Source organism: Thermobia domestica, chromosome 9 (assembly GCF_964235325.1).
Source record: "Thermobia domestica chromosome 9, izTheDome1.hap1.1, whole genome shotgun sequence".
In the NCBI taxonomy this organism is placed as follows: domain Eukaryota; kingdom Metazoa; phylum Arthropoda; class Insecta; order Zygentoma; family Lepismatidae; genus Thermobia; species Thermobia domestica.
In genome coordinates this window covers 8,441,963-8,463,967 of record NC_137462.1, presented here as the reverse complement: position 1 = coordinate 8,463,967, position 22,005 = coordinate 8,441,963, and the positions used below count along the sequence as shown (strand labels likewise).

Sequence of the window (22,005 nt, the reverse complement as noted above, 5' to 3'; positions counted from 1 at the left end):
TACAGTGCGAAAATTACTGACAGATTTATTGTGCATCATAATCCTATAGGCCTTCTCGGAACTTGTGGATAAATGGCAGGCTCTTGTTTTTCTCATGGCTTTCACAATCTCTGAAAACTGACTGTGACGACCCGAGCAATACAAATAATAAAACATAGTTTTTGTACTGAAATACTGTTATTATTATTATTATTTCGTGTTTGCACCTCATTTTAAGTCTTTTTTTCAGGTTATCCGGAGTGCCCTTGTCACCTAATTCCGCGGATAATGGCGGCATTACTAAATTAACAAAAATAACTCCTCTATAGGTAGATTTACAAGTTCCATTTTCTCTACTAACTAACGTTTATAAATATATATAGATACGTACATAATAATCAGTGTTTGAAAAAAAACGGGTATTTTTTAAAAACCCCAACCCACCTCGGCCGTTTTTTTCGGGTATTTCGGGTTTAATTAGGTTTTTTCGAAATATTTCAATGTCTTTGGAGTAAAACTGTTAAAATACGATCATTTCAAGATTGTCATTGTCACAACTTGCAGCAATTTTCTATTCACTGCTGTTGTGAAAAATGGCCGCTATTTTGAAATCTTATACTGGATCGCTGAGAAAATCTATACAGCAAATTTAGAATGTCTCGTACTTCTACCCTCAAAATTTTAACTTAAAAGTCCGAAAATTATACCCTGTAGTATATACCCGCTATTTTTAAAAGTGGCCGCTATTTTGAAATTTTATGTCGCCAAAATACATACAATTAATTTAGAATCTCTTGTGTTTCTACTCTGAATATTTCAACTTGAAATACCAAAAATTGCTCTTTGTAGCGTGGATACTCGCTATTAAAAAAAAAAAAAAAATGGCCGCCATTTTGTAATTTTACGTTGGTATGCCGCCAAAATATATACAGGAAATTTGGAGTTTCTCCTGCTTGTACCCTGAAAATTTAAACTTAAAAGAAAGAAAGTTGTATCCTGTAATGTGTGTGTGATACAGGCAGACGAACGAACAAATGTAGATTGAGTCATCCCAAGAACCTCAGTGACGTTCGCCAAATATGAAGAAATGAAATGAAATCTTTAAGTTTTACGCCCCACGATTCTGCCGGTTAGGCTAAAGGAAACGGTGATGATGAGAAATGAATGAAACGGTGGAATGAAGAAAGTGGGAGGAAACAGGAGAATCCCGAGAAAACCCACGCACACGGTGTTTGTCCACCACAAAGTCCACAGCCAATATGAATGCCAATAAGCTATATTAATTTAAAACAAAGACATAATTAAAATATCTTACATGAAATAAATATTTTTCAACGTAAGATAAATGGTTTTATTATTGAAGTTCACTTTCGATACTTTGTGCTTTCAATTGCGGGAATTTCCCGAGCACTTCTTTCACGACGGGTTTTTTTCCTATAAATGCAGATTGCTTTACTGTACACAAAACTTCCACTAGTACGGAAGTTTGAATCCAGCACTTGAAATAGTAAGCGTTACATAGTCTTCGGAACTCCGAGCATTAAGCTTCTTAAATTTGACAAAAATTTGTACGGTGTTGCTGGTGTTGATCCTACAGAATGGTTATTTGAAGAGTAGCAACAAATGACTGAACTAAATTCTTGTTGTCAGAAAACCAAATTTTACTGAAGAGTACTTGTGTTACCATCAAAAGTAAGAAATAATACTAATAGTTTTACTAATGTATTTACATATTTACTGGTAGTACCGGCACCTATATGGCCTTAAACCCATCAACGTATAACGGATAACGTCGCCAAGTCGGGAAGCACACTATTCACTGAAAATATTTTCTAAAGTATTATTTTCTAAAAATTACATATTTTACATCAAATAGGGTATAAGCATAATCCATACATTGATTTGTTCTATAATTATCTCTAGCTAAGGGGAGTTTTTAATATACTTATTTATTTATTTATTTATTTATTTATTTGAACTTTATAAAGGTCTTATGTTGAATGTTGTTGTATACCTTAACGTAAAAGCATCTAATTCACTCAAGGAAAGTCCAAAATCTGATAAAAATAACTTTCAATGTATTCATCTTTGTTGTACCAATAATATACTAGCAAAAAGATCACAAACCCAAGTGGGTTTTTTCAGGTGGGTCCAACTCGAAAAACCCAGCGGTTTTTTTTCGGGCTGGGCCTATTTGCGCAAACCCTGATGATAAATCACAATATCTGCCCTCAGAGAACTTGGAGGTATTATAAATATTTCTTTATTTATTGATATCAATAGAAATTAAACGATTCTTCTTTGATGTAATTATGTCCAAAATGTTGGCGCTTTTCTCCTATTGTATTAACTTTGTTACTTGTTTCCTCAGCAGGAAGTTGATCTGAGTAGAAAACGAGGAAGGAGAACTTCCAAATGAGTCGTAAGCCACCCCCTCCACCTGATCCTCTGTTCACATTGAAAGGCAGCCAGGGACCAGTTACTTCTCTCTTGTTCCAGATATCAGGGGCCCAGGAGAAACTTCTCTCTGGAACACAGGAAGGGAAGCTGTATGTGTGGGACCTCAACAAATGCAGGACCGATCTTGTTATTGATGCTCATCATAGCGCATGCCTCTCAGTACACACGGTTGAAGATTTTATTGTGTCGCAGGGTCGAAATGATAGCGTGAAAGTATGGGTTAGAAAGGAAAATACTTTCGTTGAACAACTCAAGATTCTCAGTAGGTACTGTGGGTATTGTAAATGTGATGTGGCTGGTAATTTCATTGGGATTCCATCGGAAACAGACTCTTGTGTAGATGTTGCAGACGTAAGCTCAGGAAACGTGCTATTTTCTCTTAAACCTTCGACAGACGACAATCTTGGAATGTTGATGGCCTTTAAATTTGTTCTTCTCGAAGGTAATCAGTATGCATTATGCGCTTACGAGAGCGGACATATTTATTTGTGGGACCTGAAGACATTGCAAATCCTAAGCAAAGTTAAAGTGAGTGATAATCCAATGTGTATTGATTTTGACAGTTTCTTAAGCCAGGGAGTCTGCGGAAAATCTTCTAGTGAATTATCCATATTTACTGTTAATAAAGATAAAACCCTTTCCCTTGTGAACGACATTTCTATAACGAATCCTGGTGTGTCGTGTGTGAAAATTAGGCCTGATTCAAGAATATTTGTCAGCGGTGGCTGGGACGGCAGAATCCGAGTTTTCTCGTGGAAAAAGCTAAAACCTTTGGCCGTGTTAGATTTCCATAAGGAGACAATTCAGGATTTAGCTTTTTCTTCAGCAGCAGTGAGTGCGTGGAACTGTACTTGTGTTTTGGCAGCTGGTTGTAAGGACAAAATAATTTCTTTATGGGATATATATAATAAGTAGCATATGATTATTAATGAAGTTGTTTCTGTTAAAGATTATGTTAAACCCATCTCTGGACATTGTAGCCTATAAAGGAAGAGGCAAGTGGCAGACATCTAACTGAGTGATACATTGTCACCACGTCGACTACCAACGCTATTATTTCTACCTTTATAAGCTTGCTATTTCTTTATTCAAGTAGTTCTCCACTTATCGTTTCAAGACTAAGTCATCGTTGGAAAATCTTTAGCTTCCATTGCGTATCGGACCCAGAATCGCACCTATTTGAAGGCGAACATACTACTATTCGTCAGTGTATTTATTATCTGAGAGGTTTGCAGCCGTTGCTGTTTTATTTCAAGATTTTGTCCCTTCTTTGTTCATTAGTTTTCTAATTTCTGTAGTGTATTATTTCAGATTGTGGACACAGCATTATATATCGGTATCCATAGCTATTACAATTTTCTAGAATCAGAGTTTTCTAGCTTAATAATTAATCTGGAATTAATCATTTTTCTAGCTGCTGTTTTCCGCATGTGACTATTTAACAGCTTGTTATGATATTATTGCAGTACATTAGTTTTCAACTTGTCAGCAGTTAAGTCATCGTGGTTGAGCTGTCGAAGGGAAAGTAAGAAGTAAAAAAAGTTTTTGTTGTTGAAATGTGGGATAGTTATTAGATTAGATGAGAGGCTACAAAGATTTTAATTATTTCGTATAATTTTATGAGTTAAGTCGATTATTATCTACCGTGAAGCTTTGTAGATCTTTTATCGCCAGCGCAGAGGGAAGTTAGTCATTTAAGGCCTTGTAGAATGAAATTACCTGTAATTAACATTTTTTGAAGTTGTAGAAGTGTTTTCCAAGTAATTCAGGGACCAACGTCAATGGAGAGGATTAAAAATAAACAAATAATTAAATAAAAATGGAAAGTCCTATTCCTTTGTCTTTTGGTAGGATTATAAAAAAACAAAGGTGTACATTACTCAACATTTTACCTTTTAGTCTTAACTTCCATTCGTATTTAAATCATTATCCTTACAATATTTCGATCCTCTCTGGAACCATCCTCAAGTGCAGACGTGATGCTAGCTGGTTTATATATATATACATATAAAGAGACATAGCCCACAATGACATAGCCCCAGCGGTTTTTTTTTTTTTTTTCGGGCTGGGCCTATTTGCGCAAACCCTGATGATAAATCACAATATCTGCCCTCAGAGAACTTGGAGGTATTATAAATATTTCTTTATTTATTGATATCAATAGAAATTAAACGATTCTTCTTTGATGTAATTATGTCCAAAATGTTGGCGCTTTTCTCCTATTGTATTAACTTTGTTACTTGTTTCCTCAGCAGGAAGTTGATCTGAGTAGAAAACGAGGAAGGAGAACTTCCAAATGAGTCGTAAGCCACCCCCTCCACCTGATCCTCTGTTCACATTGAAAGGCAGCCAGGGACCAGTTACTTCTCTCTTGTTCCAGATATCAGGGGCCCAGGAGAAACTTCTCTCTGGAACACAGGAAGGGAAGCTGTATGTGTGGGACCTCAACAAATGCAGGACCGATCTTGTTATTGATGCTCATCATAGCGCATGCCTCTCAGTACACACGGTTGAAGATTTTATTGTGTCGCAGGGTCGAAATGATAGCGTGAAAGTATGGAAGTTAGAAAGGAAAATACTTTCGTTGAACAACTCAAGATTCTCAGTAGGTACTGTGGGTATTGTAAATGTGATGTGGCTGGTAATTTCATTGGGATTCCATCGGAAACAGACTCTTGTGTAGATGTTGCAGACGTAAGCTCAGGAAACGTGCTATTTTCTCTTAAACCTTCGACAGACGACAAACTTGGAATGTTGATGGCCTTTAAATTTGTTCTTCTCGAAGGTAATCAGTATGCATTATGCGCTTACGAGAGCGGACATATTTATTTGTGGGACCTGAAGACATTGCAAATCCTAAGCAAAGTTAAAGTGAGTGATAATCCAATGTGTATTGATTTTGACAGTTTCTTAAGCCAGGGAGTCTGCGGAAAATCTTCTAGTGAATTATCCATATTTACTGTTAATAAAGATAAAACCCTTTCCCTTGTGAACGACATTTCTATAACGAATCCTGGTGTGTCGTGTGTGAAAATTAGGCCTGATTCAAGAATATTTGTCAGCGGTGGCTGGGACGGCAGAATCCGAGTTTTCTCGTGGAAAAAGCTAAAACCTTTGGCCGTGTTAGATTTCCATAAGGAGACAATTCAGGATTTAGCTTTTTCTTCAGCAGCAGTGAGTGCGTGGAACTGTACTTGTGTTTTGGCAGCTGGTTGTAAGGACAAAATAATTTCTTTATGGGATATATATAATAAGTAGCATATGATTATTAATGAAGTTGTTTCTGTTAAAGATTATGTTAAACCCATCTCTGGACATTGTAGCCTATAAAGGAAGAGGCAAGTGGCAGACATCTAACTGAGTGATACATTGTCACCACGTCGACTACCAACGCTATTATTTCTACCTTTATAAGCTTGCTATTTCTTTATTCAAGTAGTTCTCCACTTATCGTTTCAAGACTAAGTCATCGTTGGAAAATCTTTAGCTTCCATTGCGTATCGGACCCAGAATCGCACCTATTTGAAGGCGAACATACTACTATTCGTCAGTGTATTTATTATCTGAGAGGTTTGCAGCCGTTGCTGTTTTATTTCAAGATTTTGTCCCTTCTTTGTTCATTAGTTTTCTAATTTCTGTAGTGTATTATTTCAGATTGTGGACACAGCATTATATATCGGTATCCATAGCTATTACAATTTTCTAGAATCAGAGTTTTCTAGCTTAATAATTAATCTGGAATTAATCATTTTTCTAGCTGCTGTTTTCCGCATGTGACTATTTAACAGCTTGTTATGATATTATTGCAGTACATTAGTTTTCAACTTGTCAGCAGTTAAGTCATCGTGGTTGAGCTGTCGAAGGGAAAGTAAGAAGTAAAAAAGTTTTTGTTGTTGAAATGTGGGATAGTTATTAGATTAGATGAGAGGCTACAAAGATTTTAATTATTTCGTATAATTTTATGAGTTAAGTCGATTATTATCTACCGTGAAGCTTTGTAGATCTTTTATCGCCAGCGCAGAGGGAAGTTAGTCATTTAAGGCCTTGTAGAATGAAATTACCTGTAATTAACATTTTTTGAAGTTGTAGAAGTGTTTTCCAAGTAATTCAGGGACCAACGTCAATGGAGAGGATTAAAAATAAACAAATAATTAAATAAAAATGGAAAGTCCTATTCCTTTGTCTTTTGGTAGGATTATAAAAAAACAAAGGTGTACATTACTCAACATTTTACCTTTTAGTCTTAACTTCCATTCGTATTTAAATCATTATCCTTACAATATTTCGATCCTCTCTGGAACCATCCTCAAGTGCAGACGTGATGCTAGCTGGTTTATATATATATACATATAAAGAGACATAGCCCACAATGACATAGCCCCAGCGGTTTTTTTTTTTTTTTTCGGGCTGGGCCTATTTGCGCAAACCCTGATGATAAATCACAATATCTGCCCTCAGAGAACTTGGAGGTATTATAAATATTTCTTTATTTATTGATATCAATAGAAATTAAACGATTCTTCTTTGATGTAATTATGTCCAAAATGTTGGCGCTTTTCTCCTATTGTATTAACTTTGTTACTTGTTTCCTCAGCAGGAAGTTGATCTGAGTAGAAAACGAGGAAGGAGAACTTCCAAATGAGTCGTAAGCCACCCCCTCCACCTGATCCTCTGTTCACATTGAAAGGCAGCCAGGGACCAGTTACTTCTCTCTTGTTCCAGATATCAGGGGCCCAGGAGAAACTTCTCTCTGGAACACAGGAAGGGAAGCTGTATGTGTGGGACCTCAACAAATGCAGGACCGATCTTGTTATTGATGCTCATCATAGCGCATGCCTCTCAGTACACACGGTTGAAGATTTTATTGTGTCGCAGGGTCGAAATGATAGCGTGAAAGTATGGGTTAGAAAGGAAAATACTTTCGTTGAACAACTCAAGATTCTCAGTAGGTACTGTGGGTATTGTAAATGTGATGTGGCTGGTAATTTCATTGGGATTCCATCGGAAACAGACTCTTGTGTAGATGTTGCAGACGTAAGCTCAGGAAACGTGCTATTTTCTCTTAAACCTTCGACAGACGACAAACTTGGAATGTTGATGGCCTTTAAATTTGTTCTTCTCGAAGATAATCAGTATGCATTATGCGCTTACGAGAGCGGACATATTTATTTGTGGGACCTGAAGACATTGCAAATCCTAAGCAAAGTTAAAGTGAGTGATAATCCAATGTGTATTGATTTTGACAGTTTCTTAAGCCAGGGAGTCTGCGGAAAATCTTCTAGTGAATTATCCATATTTACTGTTAATAAAGATAAAACCCTTTCCCTTGTGAACGACATTTCTATAACGAATCCTGGTGTGTCGTGTGTGAAAATTAGGCCTGATTCAAGAATATTTGTCAGCGGTGGCTGGGACGGCAGAATCCGAGTTTTCTCGTGGAAAAAGCTAAAACCTTTGGCCGTGTTAGATTTCCATAAGGAGACAATTCAGGATTTAGCTTTTTCTTCAGCAGCAGTGAGTGCGTGGAACTGTACTTGTGTTTTGGCAGCTGGTTGTAAGGACAAAATAATTTCTTTATGGGATATATATAATAAGTAGCATATGATTATTAATGAAGTTGTTTCTGTTAAAGATTATGTTAAACCCATCTCTGGACATTGTAGCCTATAAAGGAAGAGGCAAGTGGCAGACATCTAACTGAGTGATACATTGTCACCACGTCGACTACCAACGCTATTATTTCTACCTTTATTCAAAGCTTGCTATTTCTTTATTCAAGTAGTTCTCCACTTATCGTTTCAAGACTAAGTCATCGTTGGAAAATCTTTAGCTTCCATTCCGTATCGGACCCAGAATCGCACCTATTTGAAGGCGAACATACTACTATTCGTCAGTGTATTTATTATCTGAGAGGTTTGCAGCCGTTGCTGTTTTATTTCAAGATTTTGTCCCTTCTTTGTTCATTAGTTTTCTAATTTCTGTAGTGTATTATTTCAGATTGTGGACACAGCATTATATATCGGTATCCATAGCTATTACAATTTTCTAGAATCAGAGTTTTCTAGCTTAATAATTAATCTGGAATTAATCATTTTTCTAGCTGCTGTTTTCCGCATGTGACTATTTAACAGCTTGTTATGATATTATTGCAGTACATTAGTTTTCAACTTGTCAGCAGTTAAGTCATCGTGGTTGAGCTGTCGAAGGGAAAGTAAGAAGTAAAAAAGTTTTTGTTGTTGAAATGTGGGATAGTTATTAGATTAGATGAGAGGCTACAAAGATTTTAATTATTTCGTATAATTTTATGAGTTAAGTCGATTATTATCTACCGTGAAGCTTTGTAGATCTTTTATCGCCAGCGCAGAGGGAAGTTAGTCATTTAAGGCCTTGTAGAATGAAATTACCTGTAATTAACATTTTTTGAAGTTGTAGAAGTGTTTTCCAAGTAATTCAGGGACCAACGTCAATGGAGAGGATTAAAAATAAACAAATAATTAAATAAAAATGGAAAGTCCTATTCCTTTGTCTTTTGGTAGGATTATAAAAAAACAAAGGTGTACATTACTCAACATTTTACCTTTTAGTCTTAACTTCCATTCGTATTTAAATCATTATCCTTACAATATTTCGATCCTCTCTGGAACCATCCTCAAGTGCAGACGTGATGCTAGCTGGTTTATATATATATACATATAAAGAGACATAGCCCACAATGAGGATTTCTCTTTAAATTTTTACTGTCTGGTTCTGTCTGACTTGGGCAGTTTCCTTTATTGGTGTTCGCCGTGAAGAGAATTTTGATGTTCTCTGATGATTGTAAGGACTCGGGAATTAGCATTTGACTGGAGCGAGGCTTCCATTCCTATTTGAATCTGTTATAAATTAAGGTATCTTTAGGAAATTAGAGGTGCTTGATAGGAGTCAGAAGACCTAATAGTGGAGGGCTCTGCCTTTAAGAACGCTTACGGGTTACGGAGCGAGTAACCTCACAGCACAGTATTTTTTAGTTTTAATTAGCTAATAAAGGGTTATCGTAGGGTAAGATTTGTGAACTTAGAAAACTAGACATATTCGCTTTTATGTCTGGTCAAGATGGTGCGAGAGAATCCTTTTGCGAGTTAATATGGACAAAAGTAATTGTTTAAGAAACCAAAAAACCCTGTTAGGCATGTATTCTGCACGCCCAGGTCTGATCCTAGTAATCCAATAGAGCGTATACACTATTGTTCAATGTGGACTATAACAAGAATAATAAACGTAGATTGAAACGTTATGATGAAAATAACCTCGACCGCAAGATTCAGAAAATAGATCCGTTGAAATGTTTGCTGCAGATCAGGCTGTTGCAAAGTGAAAAAGATACGGCAGCTACTCTGGAGCCTGAGGGAATTCGTTCGACCCCCGCACGAGTTTCTTCTCACGAGCACGACGCAGAGAACGATGACGTTCTGTGCATTTGTTTTGACGAGGATTTTCTCCCTTTAACCCTTGGTCGTGACATTAACATCGAAGATAATTCTCCAGCAAGAAGGCAGCTAAAATTTTAAGGCCAAGAGAACTCCATTTACATGGACTTCACTGTGTGTGTTGGTGGAAGTCTTCCTTATGAAGAATTATTTACGTGTTACTCGGAAGACTCCTGTGTGTGTGTTGAAAGTTAAGATCAAATTTGGTGTAATATAGAACTGATCGAGACTTTGAACAATTTCTATGAATTCAATATTGTTTATTTTTATTTTCGATTGTTTTTCATATAAATGAGTAACAAATTATTTAAAATAATGAGCAGTGGAGAAAGAACTCAAGAATTTCGGACTATCATACAGTTTTTTTTTTCTCGAGATGTAGGCTATGCTACTATAGCACTTCTGGTGTATAGCTGTTTATTTTGCATAAATTTTTTTGGTAATTAAATTAGTATTGAGTATAATATTAGTATTGTTATAGTAATGAAAAAAATCCTTGGCCATTGTACTTTATGTATATAGTGCTAACTTTTTGCTTCGCTATTAAATATTTTAAAATGTTCTGATTTTGTATAATGTATTCTTGTTATACTTCTAACATATTTTTAATTTTAGCCGTGTTAGAAAGATACAAAAAAAAAAAAAAAAAAAAAAAAAAATCCTCTAGACTTGACTTCCCGTTTGCACCGTGGGGAGTTTTATATATATATATATATATATATATATATATATATATATATATATATATATATATATATATATATATATATATATATAAACTTCCCCCGGTGCAAACGGGAAGTCAAGTCTAGAGGATTTTTTTATATATATATATACAGGTCAGAAGGAGGAAATACTTTTGAAAGCTAACAACTTGGTGTGGGGCATGAGACTATATAAGTCGACCCACCCCTTCTTCCAGGCCTCACTTCTTTTAAGATTTTCATCGGGGGGGGGGAGACTCTCTTGCTCTGGTAAGAGAGTAGACACTATGTCCAGACTTACGCGAATCAAGTTTTTTTTTTTTTTTTTTTTTTTTAATTATTTTAAGGGACATAGGCTAGAGTAGCCCACAATGAGGGTTTCTCTTTAGATTTTTACTGCTAGCGCTTAGTTCTGTCTGAGAGAGTAGCTTGGCTAGTTTCCTTCTTTAGCGCTCTCCGTGAAGAGAATTTTGATGAGGTTCCCTTATGATTGTAAGGACTCGGAAATTAGCATTTGGCTGAAGCGAGGCTTGCATTCCTGTTCGAGTCCGTTGTAAATTAGGTATTTTTCGGGAAATTAGAGGTGCTTGATAAGAGACAGAAAGCCTAATAGAGGAGGCCACTGCCTTTACAAATGCTAATGGGTTACAGAGCGAGTAACCTCACGGCACAGATTTTTATTTAAAGCTGGTAGGTTTTTGCCCTATTTTCTAACCATGAGTTTTAGGTATATGTTTTTTGTAATAGGCTGGGAGGACAACAAAAAGAGAAAGTATTCCTCCAGAGATCTATGAATCTTGGCTTCTTTTTTTAATTATTTTTTCATTGTGGCATACCCCTAGACGAGCTAAAGATGCAAGATTCCCACTAATACCTCTTTTCTTATTTTTACTTCGTTATCTCTGTCCATCAGAAGATTGGGAAGGAATAGGAAAGAAGAGAGAAGGCGGACAGTAATAGCAACATTCTCCTTTAGGTATGTCAAAGACCGAGTGCCCTTGCCTCCACTACTTCAAATTATGGCTGATCTATAATAACACATCACAGAAGCTCTCAACTCAATCTCGCTGAATATGCTTCGGAGAATGTGGTTCGAGTTCGATCATTCATCGATGTTTGCCGGGAGACGCACATCGAATGACCGTAATAAACCGATAGCACATAAAACTTGGTTGGTCGATGGAACTGTATCCACAAAAGTAAAAAAATGTTCCACTAAGTTTTGATTTTGTAGTCTCTTCAAATCAAGGAGTGTTTTTTTGGGCACGTTGTACTTTCAAGATAATCTATGAATCAGGGCTTGTGCGATATCTCTGTAGTAACTATTACAGAAGCATTATTGTAACTATTAAATTAAACTCAGGGTTATCTAAATATTTTACTGTAAAACTGTTACGTAAAAACATCTACAATACAATTTAACTCCTAATAAGTAATTAGTGTATTTGAAAATGATTTATTACTATATTGTTTCACGATGTCATAGGGAAGCTTAACCACCACTGAAATGATTCGTTGTATTAACTATGAGACGTGATTGAAGGAGCACGGTGTGTGTTTATGTAAGTAAATGAGCCGCTGACGAAAGTGAGGATTCCCACTGAAAATTTCAGCATTAATAACTATTTAGACACGTTCGTGAGTTTAATTTAATAGCTTTATGTAGTGCTATTTGAAAATAAGCAAGTTTTTTCGATTGGCAACACTGCGTTATGGTTAACGTTATGGACGTTCTTTGTTACCACTTTCGATTCTAAGCTCGAGCAGAGGCCTATTTCTCAAAATTACTAATCTTGAAACACTAGTGTAAAAAAATTTTAAAAGCAAATATTGCACAGTTGTACTATATATATAATGAAATCATTGCAAATTAGAGTTACCAGCGTTACTATTCAGAATTTACTATTATCCTAATATTTCTACTTCATGATATTTTACGATTTGTAAAAACTTATTGCAAGACTTGTTGCTTTGAGAAGTAGGTCTTAGGACTCGGGGTAACTTACTAATGCAAACGGATGATGTCTCGAGGTTTGTTCCGGAATATTATAGCAATTCCATCCAACAATACCAATTAATATTGTGATATCCCGCACATGGCTCTGTTTACAAACAACCAACACATGCTCATATTTACAAATATTAATCATGTGCGTCCTACTACGAGTTACTACAGTAGCAGACAACAGAGACACCAGCTCCACCACAACATTGGGACAACTGTACAACCAGGAGTATTCCACATTGGATATCAGTCTACGGCTGGTCACCTCCATTCCCTTAGCTTGTCTGGAGCTCTAAGAGCTACTTAATCCAAAGCCTTTAGCTTGCTTGGAGCTCTAGGTCTCCTTTCCAGCCCATTTAGTTTGCTCGGAACTCTGTGAGACTTCTAACCTTAGCCACCCAGCTTGCGTGGAGCTTCGTGGCTTCCAAACCCCCTTCTGCTTGCGTGGAACATTGGGGATCCTAAATCCACTCCACTTAGCTTACTTGGAGCTCTGTGGAGCCCTAGGATACTCGGGCCTTGGGATACTTTACCTTACCCAGTTATTAGAGAATTATTTATATTAGAGTGATTTTTGTGTGTTATTTTTATAACTGGAAGGTTTTATAATAAAATTCGGTAGTGAGAGAAAATTATAATTTGGTCTACCTAAAAGAATTTTACAATATTATATTCATCTTAAAATTGAATGTCAAAAGATTATTTGCCATGTATTTCGCATGCCTATCTTTTTTTACTACTACCTGATATACATCTTTCAAAAATGCACTGAACTGACAAGAAGCTGAAAGTATAAGCCCAGAAGCGAAAGTATTAATTGCTGAAGTGTATTTATTAGAAAATATTTGGATTTATCTAGAAGTTTTTACTATTGTTTGGATTCATGATCCTAAAATCTTTATTCAGCCATAACTTCGTTATTTCTGACCATTAGCAGCTAAAGCTCGGAAAAAGTCCTTCTTTCAAAGGAGCTTCTAAACCCGTTTTACAGTTGAGATCATTATCTGTTGGTTATACTCACATTCAAAGCGAATTCCCTCTTTTTTAATTTTTTAAATGAATAGAGTTGGAATAGAAACTTTTCGAACTTCAAAGGCTGTTTTTTCCGCCAAGCTAGCGAAACCTATTTGAAGTTAGTAAGGAATGAAAAATATCAGAGTGATTGCACTTTTTTTTTATCTCCCTGTACACAAAATAGAGTCCGTCAAATATATTTAACACAATTTAACAGATAGCATCTGCGTACTGTTTTTCAAATGTCTACTTTATTCAGCTTTGTGCAGGTAAGTTGAATTGAATGAACAATTTCAGTGTGTAGTAAAGTATTTCTTCCAACGGATATTTGTGATTTCGTTACTTTAATTAGGATTAGGGTTTAGATTTCTGGGTTTTCGGCCATATTAACCCGTCAGATACGAGGGATAACGTCCCTCGACTATCACGCTGCCCGTGGAATTGGGGAGGAAGAAAGGAAACGGCCTGGGACCGTTATGGTAGGTACCATTCTGGCGGAAATGAGAAAACCCTCACTCAGGATGGCTGGATTAAAAGAGCTTGTACACTTTCTCGGCCGAGTGTCCCCACCAGAAATCCAACCCAGGACCGCTCGCACCAAAGACGAGAGTGTTAGCGAACACTTAAACGTGTGACTATGACGTATGACAGTGAAACAAAATGGCTGGTCCACGCCTGATATTTGAGGAATGAAAGTATATTTTAAAGTCGTATTTCGAGTTTGAAAATGTAGCTGAAGTTCATCAGTGGAGACATGAGCTTGAAACAGAACTTCTAGATACCTGTACTTGACCATTACACGGCTTTGTGACAATATTGAGAGGCGTGCTATCATTTGTGATATCCGAAAGACCTTGTACATTTACGAATCCTGCTTCTTCAGCTGTCAGTCACTTCCAACTGGGTGCTCCATGACGTCACAGTTTGCTGCTCGGATTCTCTCACTAAATCCCTTACAGAGCAAGAAGAAGCCAACAAAGCTAGCGTTGATACAAAACAATGACGACAGAAGCAAATATAGCGTAGTTGATGGTTTTGTAGACACACTACCCGTGAATTTATGAATAATTGAACACTGCCACTTACCTCGTACCCTCCTCTTTTCTTGCTCAACGTGTTCTCTTTCTCCTACCTCTGATTGTAAAAGCTAGTTCCTACTTCATACATTCGGGAGTTGGGGCCGCGGTGGCTCAGCGATAGAGCGTTCACCTCTGGTTCGAGTCTAGCTCGCGACAAGTGGTATTTGTGGTGGACAAACACCGTGTGCGTGGGTTTTCGTGGGGTTCTCCCGTTTCCTCCCACTTTCTTCATTCCATCATTTCATTCATTTCTCATCATCACCGTCTCTGCCCTGCACGGCATACCGTGGGACGTAAAACTCACTTCATTCGGGAGTTGCAAATGACTGGGCTATGATTTTAGTATACAAAATCTAACATCAACCATTTTAAGCAGCTTCAGTATCTGTACAGGTTCAGCAAAACGTGCATTGTGCTTTACTGTAACTGTATTGCACTTACATGTGCAATTAAGTTTACCGCAATACACAATATAGTTTCTTTTCCTTAAAATGTGTGCACATTTTTGGAAGACTCTGTTTTCGGTTTAACTTAATTAGATTACAGCAAAAGACTGGTATGGGATTTAGCATTAAATTCCAGACTTGTACAAAGATCATTTTATTTTTCTTTCAGTGTGCTACATATTTTTAACAGTTGAGTGGTAACAAGATATAGAAATTCTGGAAGACCCACTGAGTGCAAATAGAACTAATAATTACGTGAATTCTCTTCACGCACAACACAAAAGACATGTTAACATTCAAACAACATATTGTTTATAACATACTAGACATAAGCTTGATTATAGCGCATACGTAGAACACATGTTTACACAAAATAAGCTATGTAACATATAGATACATACGACAAAAACGAATAAGTATTTTAAATGATTCCCCTATACAGAAAACATATACAGCATGACACGGAAAACTAAACGTAAATGAAAACTATTTGTACTATAGAAACTTTAGTAATGATCCTACACACTGCCTTCTTTATGCAGTGTTCAATACCATAAATAAAACATGGCACATCTTTAATAATTAATGCCTTTTTTACTCTCTTGCGTTAAAAATAATATATCAAAAACTTAAAATGCTACTTACAAATATCATGAACACAATACAAAACGAAAACAAACATTCTACTTAAGAGACTGACTGACTAAAAATAATACAAAAATTTATCATTTTTCTTTTGCTTGTTTTTCATAAGTGAAAGGAGATAATGAAATGCAAGTTATCTCAATCATAGATAATGTTATTCTACAGCAGAAAATATGAACCTAAAGAATTTTCAGTGTTGCCAGAATAACATTTCTCCCAAAAGTTAAAGCAGCGACTGGAGGAACGAACTTTTTAAATAACATTATTATTTAATTTAAATAACTGTATGTTAGGACTATTTTGTTTATTACAAACCAAATACAACTATTATTTGAAAAAGTAGTTCACAGGATTTCAAGACATAATAAAATGCAGTTGAGTTCGTTCCTCCAGTTGCTGCCTTAACTTAGATTTTGGTAGAAATGTTATTCTGGCAACACTGAAAATTCCTTAGGTTCATATTTTCTGCTGTAGAATAACATTATCTAAGATTGAGATAACTTGCATTTCATCATCTCCTTTCACTTATGAAAAACAAGCAAAGGAAAAATGATAAATTTTGTATTATTTTTAGTATGTCAGGCTCTTAATATATAAGCGAAGGAAGAGACAGCCCATCCGTCGTTAAATGGTTAGCGTTTAGCGCTTCCAAAGTAGGACTCCCACCCAAGATCATTCTGCTAGGAATTAATGTTATTTTGAGTTCCATGTTTACCTGTACGTCCATGTCTCATGCAGCCTCGGTGCTGAAAAGAGACGGTAAACACTAAATAAACCAAAACACCTTTAGTAGTAACTGTAACTCTTCAGTCTTTTCCCTTTGACAAGAAATCACACGAACAGAATGCCGTCTAGTGGTGATAATCCTTAACTTTCAGATATACAATTGTCACATTAAGTTTCTATTATTCAGCAACATTTAAAACCAAACTAATACTGATTGTTCTTGGCAAAATGTTTCTTGTTCCAAAACACAAATTTCTTTGAGTATTCGATGTTTTGAACAAATATATTTTTTTCTGTCTCAGATTTTTGTTGTAAAATATTGGAAGACGCATTAAAAAATTTCCACTTTTTGTGAAGAAATCAGAAGTTTCCCCACGGAAAATAACAAACCAATTATCACACAAACATTTGACATTTCTTATGCTCTCATTCTTGGTTATTTATCAAGTCTTATGAAAATAGTATACAGGGTATTTCAAAACAACGCCGACAATGTTTTGGAGGTGATTCCTGACACTAAGTTAAGACAAAAAGTATAGACCAACCTGGGTGCACAAATCCTTCTTTTCGGAGTTATAGGCTGCCGAAAACATGAAAAAAAAAAAAAAAAAAAAATATAGCTCCAATACTATGAGACCTACCGTAGTCGGGTCAAGATTATACTTAGGAACTAGTATGTGTCCTATCCAAATATTCAAGTTTCACAATCTTGTGGTACTTCCGCAATAATTTTTAGAGAGGAAGTTTGGCTTTGGGCGTTGAATTTGAAGTACCCACAAACTCCTTCTATAAAAATTATTGCGGAAGTACCACAGGATTGTAAAACTTGGATATTTGGATAGGATACATACTAGTTCCTAAGTGAAATCTTGACCCGATCACGGTAGGTCCCGTAATATTTGAGCTATGAACCTGTAAAGTTCAATTTTTCAAGTTTTCGACAATCTAAATACAGAAAGGAAGCATTTGTGCACCAAGGTTGATCTATACTTTTTGTCTTATCTTGGTGTCAGGAATCACCTCGCAAACGTTGTCGGTGAGTACTTGTTTTGAAACACCTTGTATATCAGAATCCATGAATTATGAAACTTAATATACACAAAATAAACATGAGATTAAAAGAATGATATTATAGACTAAACATGTAAACATTAAGCATAAAATACACAAATCGAAAAATTTCTTTCTCAAAACAACAGAATATACGACGATGACTAGTTCCTAATAGCGGTTAACGACATCATGTTTAAATGATTTTTTCAGTTGTCTTCACACTACAGATAATCACGCTTCATGTTAAGGTGTTTACAAATTTAATAAATTCTAATATAAAAATAGATTTTGTGGGAATTTTAACTATTAAGTGTTGTGTAACTATAGAAGAAAGATACATTTTAATGGATGGTTTACAGTTTTTCCATTTATACTTGCTTATGTATTTTTACGAAATTCGAACGCACACTGTAACACACACTTACATTATTCATCAATTACTACAATACTGGTTAAAATTCTAATGAGTGTCTTAAAAATATTACTGCTAATAATGCATCGTGCACAACAATAATAACATGCGTGCTTCAATAGTTTCAATACATTATGAACTCTGGCGTACCATTCAATTGTAAAATACTTTTTTACGTTCATTAATGAGGTATTTCAATAAAGATCTCTCCTGACATCTTTCAAAAAGTATATGTATATTCTACAGATGAAAAATAATAGTTAAGAATTAGTTTACACTTCTAAAATTAAATATTAAGAAAAGAAAAAAAAAAGTTTTGCCGGTTTGTAAGTTTAAAGTTGACATGGACAAGGATGTCTTAGCAAAAGGACGCGCCATATTATCTTACACTTTTAATGACTCTAGCACAATAGAAATGCAGTGCAAGACAATAACATGAAAGACCGGCTTGATACACACAATTACCACAAATTTCTATTCTTATAATCTCTGTCTCATTTTTACTTGCACTTCAAAATAATTTTCTTCTCTTCAATAAGTAGGTAGAGCCGTTCTATTTCAACTGTGCTCCTGATGGCGCTGCTGTCAATGTGTGCTTTCCCGTATCTCTCTTGAAAGAGGAGGAACAAGTTGCTGCAGCCGAGATCTTTCAATTGTTGGATGCGGACAGGATTGCCACATTGAATTACTTCACTCCTCAAGACCAAACGACTGAATGATAAATTGGCAACACATCTGAGGTCATTTACTTCTTTTCCCTATGCAAAAGAAGGATTTCCTCCGTCAGAAGGGGCAGGGATGGGGCCGAAGTATATTTCGCATATTTTCCGAGGGCATACTTGAAATAGGCAGGCTCTAGAAGATACATCACCCTGAAAGTTTTTACACGTATATCCGTAGGAACATAGCTTACTACTGTTTACGTTTAAATTTGAACTGAACTATAGTGTAAAAACGTAGTCAGCTTTTTTTTTTTTTTTTTTTTTAAATGATGGGTCAACCGTTGAGAGAAGGGTTCTAAAATAGAAATGAGTGAATAAAGAAAAAAACTGGGAATACGGCCAGATTTTAGAATACCTTGGCTGGGTGAATCCAATATTAGTAATGTAACTGTCAATGCTATTATACAATCGCTTCATAAAAAAAACTAATAAGTTCATTTTTTTTTACTTTATAACAAGTTTAGACAGTTCAAACTTTTCACTCGAACCCAGGACCTTTGGCATACCGTGCCGTTGCGTTAACATGTACGTCACCCAGTCTGCTTCCCAGAATAGTCACCCACTCCCTCACTCTCAAGATCGGTGCATCCACTTGGACCACAGACCCCTTAATTGGACAATCCTGTGTCCATATACTGAGCACCTTTTGGTTACCTAAAGTTACCTAACGTGCTCGGTATATGGACATAGGATTGTCCAATCACAGCAGGAATTTGTGGTACAGTCCACGTGGTCTGAGATGAAAGCCGACCTCGAGAGTGAGTGACTGTTTTGGGAAGTAGACTGGGTGGCGTAGTGGTTAACGGAACGGCACGGTATGTCGAAGGCCGCGAGTTCGAGTCTCGGTCCAGTTGATCATATTTTTTACTCCTTGTGTGTTAAAGAATTCGCGCTTATAGAAGAGCTGGTGTATAAAAAAAATAAAACAAAATAAAATAAAATAAAATAAATTGTACCCTCCTTTCATTAGTACTGTATATATTTCAAATTAATTATGCGGAAAGGAGGGGGAGGTTGCATGAGGAAGAGTGTTTATAAGTGAGAAGTATATATATTAGGAAAAAATAGAACTCTTCGGGACAAAAAAAAAAGTCCTCAGTAAGCCTCTGTAATCATCACGGGTTTGAGCCTTTTTTTATATAAATCAGTATTACCTAAGACTTTTCCTCAGGAAAATTAGGAAAGAAAACCATCTTAGTTAAATGTTTCATAGGTGGAGGCAACCTGTGAGCTCTTACCAGTTTTTCCACACAAATCGTCAGCTAAACAATTAACTAGCTTAATTAATGTCTTTCACGTGGTTCAGTGCTAATGAGTAATAGGCAGTTAGTGCAATACGAAGGCGATTCTTGTTCAATATCTTATTGCTATTTACACATCAATTATTCACTTTTTACTTTTATATATAGGTATGTTTAAAAACTGCATCAATGGTAGTTACATTAACTGCATGTAAGCGAAAGACTGAGGTAATTAATTGTCTGATCAACATTTAAAAAGTGATCAACACAGGAAAATTATTGCATATTTGACGAACATGTATAAATAATATCAACACTAACAGATCTAAACTCTGATCAAGTTACATTAATAAAACAAACAACATAATATTTGGCGTGTAGTTCGAATTTCGTAAAAATTTTGTCTATGAAGTAATACTATTAATAATGATATGGTCTCGTTTTCGAGCCAGATATGAATAAAGGTACAGCTCTTCAAGGAAACCACTTTAACACTTTCATTCGTTATTGCTGATAAATTTACTTTTCTCCCTTACAATAAAATATTACAATTCAATATGTCGATGGGATTGTGCAGCCATCTGTTGATCAACTTCCGCAAACCACTCTTTGTAAACATGGATAGGGTCGATCATCCAGTGTTTATGGAATGAGACTGCTGCCTGTGGAGAAAGGTATTCTGGGGCGTAATCAAGTGGACGAGCCTGCAAACAGATTCACATAAACGTATATAACATATTGTGGTCATTTCCACATTTAATTATTCAATTTACAAATGTTCTATTCTCTACATAATCTCGGCACGTAAGTTAAAAGCAAAATAAATCTACCACACAGTGAACTCTACGAAGATACAAAATAGAATGATTCTATAAAAGGTAATATTTCTTGGGGTCTTTGCTATGTCCTCCGCCCAACACACTTCTTTTTACAAATCTTAGTGGATAACTTAAAGACAATTACGAATATCAAAAATTGAAGCATTCTACCAAAGAACGTTGTATGACACACTTAAGTGATTTCGAGAAAACCTATCGTATGATCCTAGACTACAGCATTGCTCCGCTTACAGGCCATATTATGATTACTGCGTGTGGCAAAGGATACCAACGTAATAACCAACCTCAAACCTCATCACAAACAACCGTAACAACCACAACTGAGTTACGTTAAAAAACAATATACTTTATTAATTTGATTCTATTATAGAGAACATAATATAAAGAAACCTATAATAGGCGGACTATGCACACCAACTACGAGGAATTATGGAATAAAATGCATCCTCAATTCAATTGATTGTATTTAAGATGCTTATAACAGTACATACTTTGTTTGTTCTAGGTTGACAAAAAGTTTTAAAAAATGAACGAAAAAATTAAAATAGCTGAAAAGTTTAACAAGCACAACGCAGTTCCATTTACACTTCCACCATCTTGCAGAATACTTTCTCCTTCCCGCTTCCCTGACGAAGTCCCGCCCATGGGTCTAGAACCCAGGCGTAAAATGAAGTCTCAAATCCCTCATAACATACGAATTTTATTAATTTCGTCTGCATATGTACTTTCATTGGCTGGAGCATTATCATGACGTACAAGTCTGTGGCTATTTGAGAATGCGTTTTCGAAGCGTTACCCCCCTCCCCCCAGCGAACGCGACCTAGGTGGCTATTCGGTAATTTTACTTTCGCAAGAGTTATAAATCATACTGTGAGCCAGTCAGGGTTTCCAGGTCTTTTTTGCCACACCAGGTCTATAATAGCAGAATTTCAATACTCTGCACAAAGCATCGTCCAAGTAGCTGTTTCTTGCTACAATCCCCTTGCCTGGCAACACGTCTTTCCTTTTTTCCTTTCCTTTTGACATCATTTAAACAGCAGGCGGTCTATTGTTCCGAAACTCGTCAAATACGCTCGAGCTGACGTTTTCTTCGCGTTTTTATTGTTTTTGCGTTTGCAGTGCACTGTGATTAGCCATCCACATTCAAATACATGGTCAGCGTATTCCAAGCGTACGCGTGAGCAATAAAAACACTTTGCGAACGCTTCAAAAGG

The 22,005-nt window shown here is 36.0% G+C and overlaps 4 protein-coding genes across 7 annotated transcripts in view; 3 read left to right on the top strand and 1 right to left on the bottom strand.

Annotated features, from left to right (window-relative positions):
- The first annotated feature begins 2,394 nt into the window (after positions 1 to 2,394).
- On the top strand, positions 2,395 to 3,354 carry LOC145694302 (guanine nucleotide-binding protein subunit beta-like protein 1). The gene has a single exon (XM_081770391.1). The coding sequence runs from the start codon at positions 2,395 to 2,397 to the stop codon at positions 3,352 to 3,354; it is 960 nt and encodes a 319-aa protein (XP_081626517.1).
- A 197-nt stretch (positions 3,355 to 3,551) lies between these two features.
- On the top strand, positions 3,552 to 5,744 carry LOC145694388 (guanine nucleotide-binding protein subunit beta-like protein 1). Its single transcript, XM_081770563.1, is given in 2 exon segments — positions 3,552 to 5,005; positions 5,008 to 5,744. Coding segments are annotated over 2 exon segments (960 nt in total). The 5' UTR covers positions 3,552 to 4,735; the 3' UTR covers positions 5,698 to 5,744.
- A 137-nt stretch (positions 5,745 to 5,881) lies between these two features.
- On the top strand, positions 5,882 to 10,467 carry LOC145694386 (guanine nucleotide-binding protein subunit beta-like protein 1). Of its 2 annotated transcripts, none has more exons than XM_081770562.1 (2): positions 5,882 to 6,009; positions 7,037 to 10,467. In XM_081770562.1, exon 2 carries the CDS (start codon positions 7,078 to 7,080, stop codon positions 8,035 to 8,037), a length of 960 nt encoding a protein of 319 aa, XP_081626688.1. In that variant the 5' UTR covers positions 5,882 to 6,009; positions 7,037 to 7,077; the 3' UTR covers positions 8,038 to 10,467. The 2 variants fall into 2 exon arrangements, with proteins under 2 accessions (XP_081626688.1, XP_081626687.1); XM_081770561.1 differs by having other exon boundaries at positions 5,895 to 6,009; positions 7,034 to 10,467.
- Positions 10,468 to 15,291: 4,824 nt separating this feature from the next.
- Positions 15,292 to 22,005, bottom strand: part of LOC145694385 (beta-1,3-glucosyltransferase) — a 275,902-nt gene continuing 269,188 nt past the window's right edge. For all 3 annotated transcript variants that reach the window (XM_081770560.1, XM_081770559.1, XM_081770558.1), the window contains exon 11: positions 15,292 to 20,656. In XM_081770560.1, the coding sequence (XP_081626686.1) occupies positions 20,498 to 20,656 (159 nt within the window). In that variant the 3' untranslated portion in view covers positions 15,292 to 20,497. The remainder of the gene's footprint in view (positions 20,657 to 22,005) is intronic.

Excerpts from the sequence above, each read along its gene's own strand:
- LOC145694386 (XM_081770562.1), top strand. The coding sequence starts at position 7,078 with ATGAGTCGTAAGCCACCCCCTCCACCTGATCCTCTGTTCACATTGAAA.
- LOC145694302 (XM_081770391.1), top strand. The coding sequence starts at position 2,395 with ATGAGTCGTAAGCCACCCCCTCCACCTGATCCTCTGTTCACATTGAAA.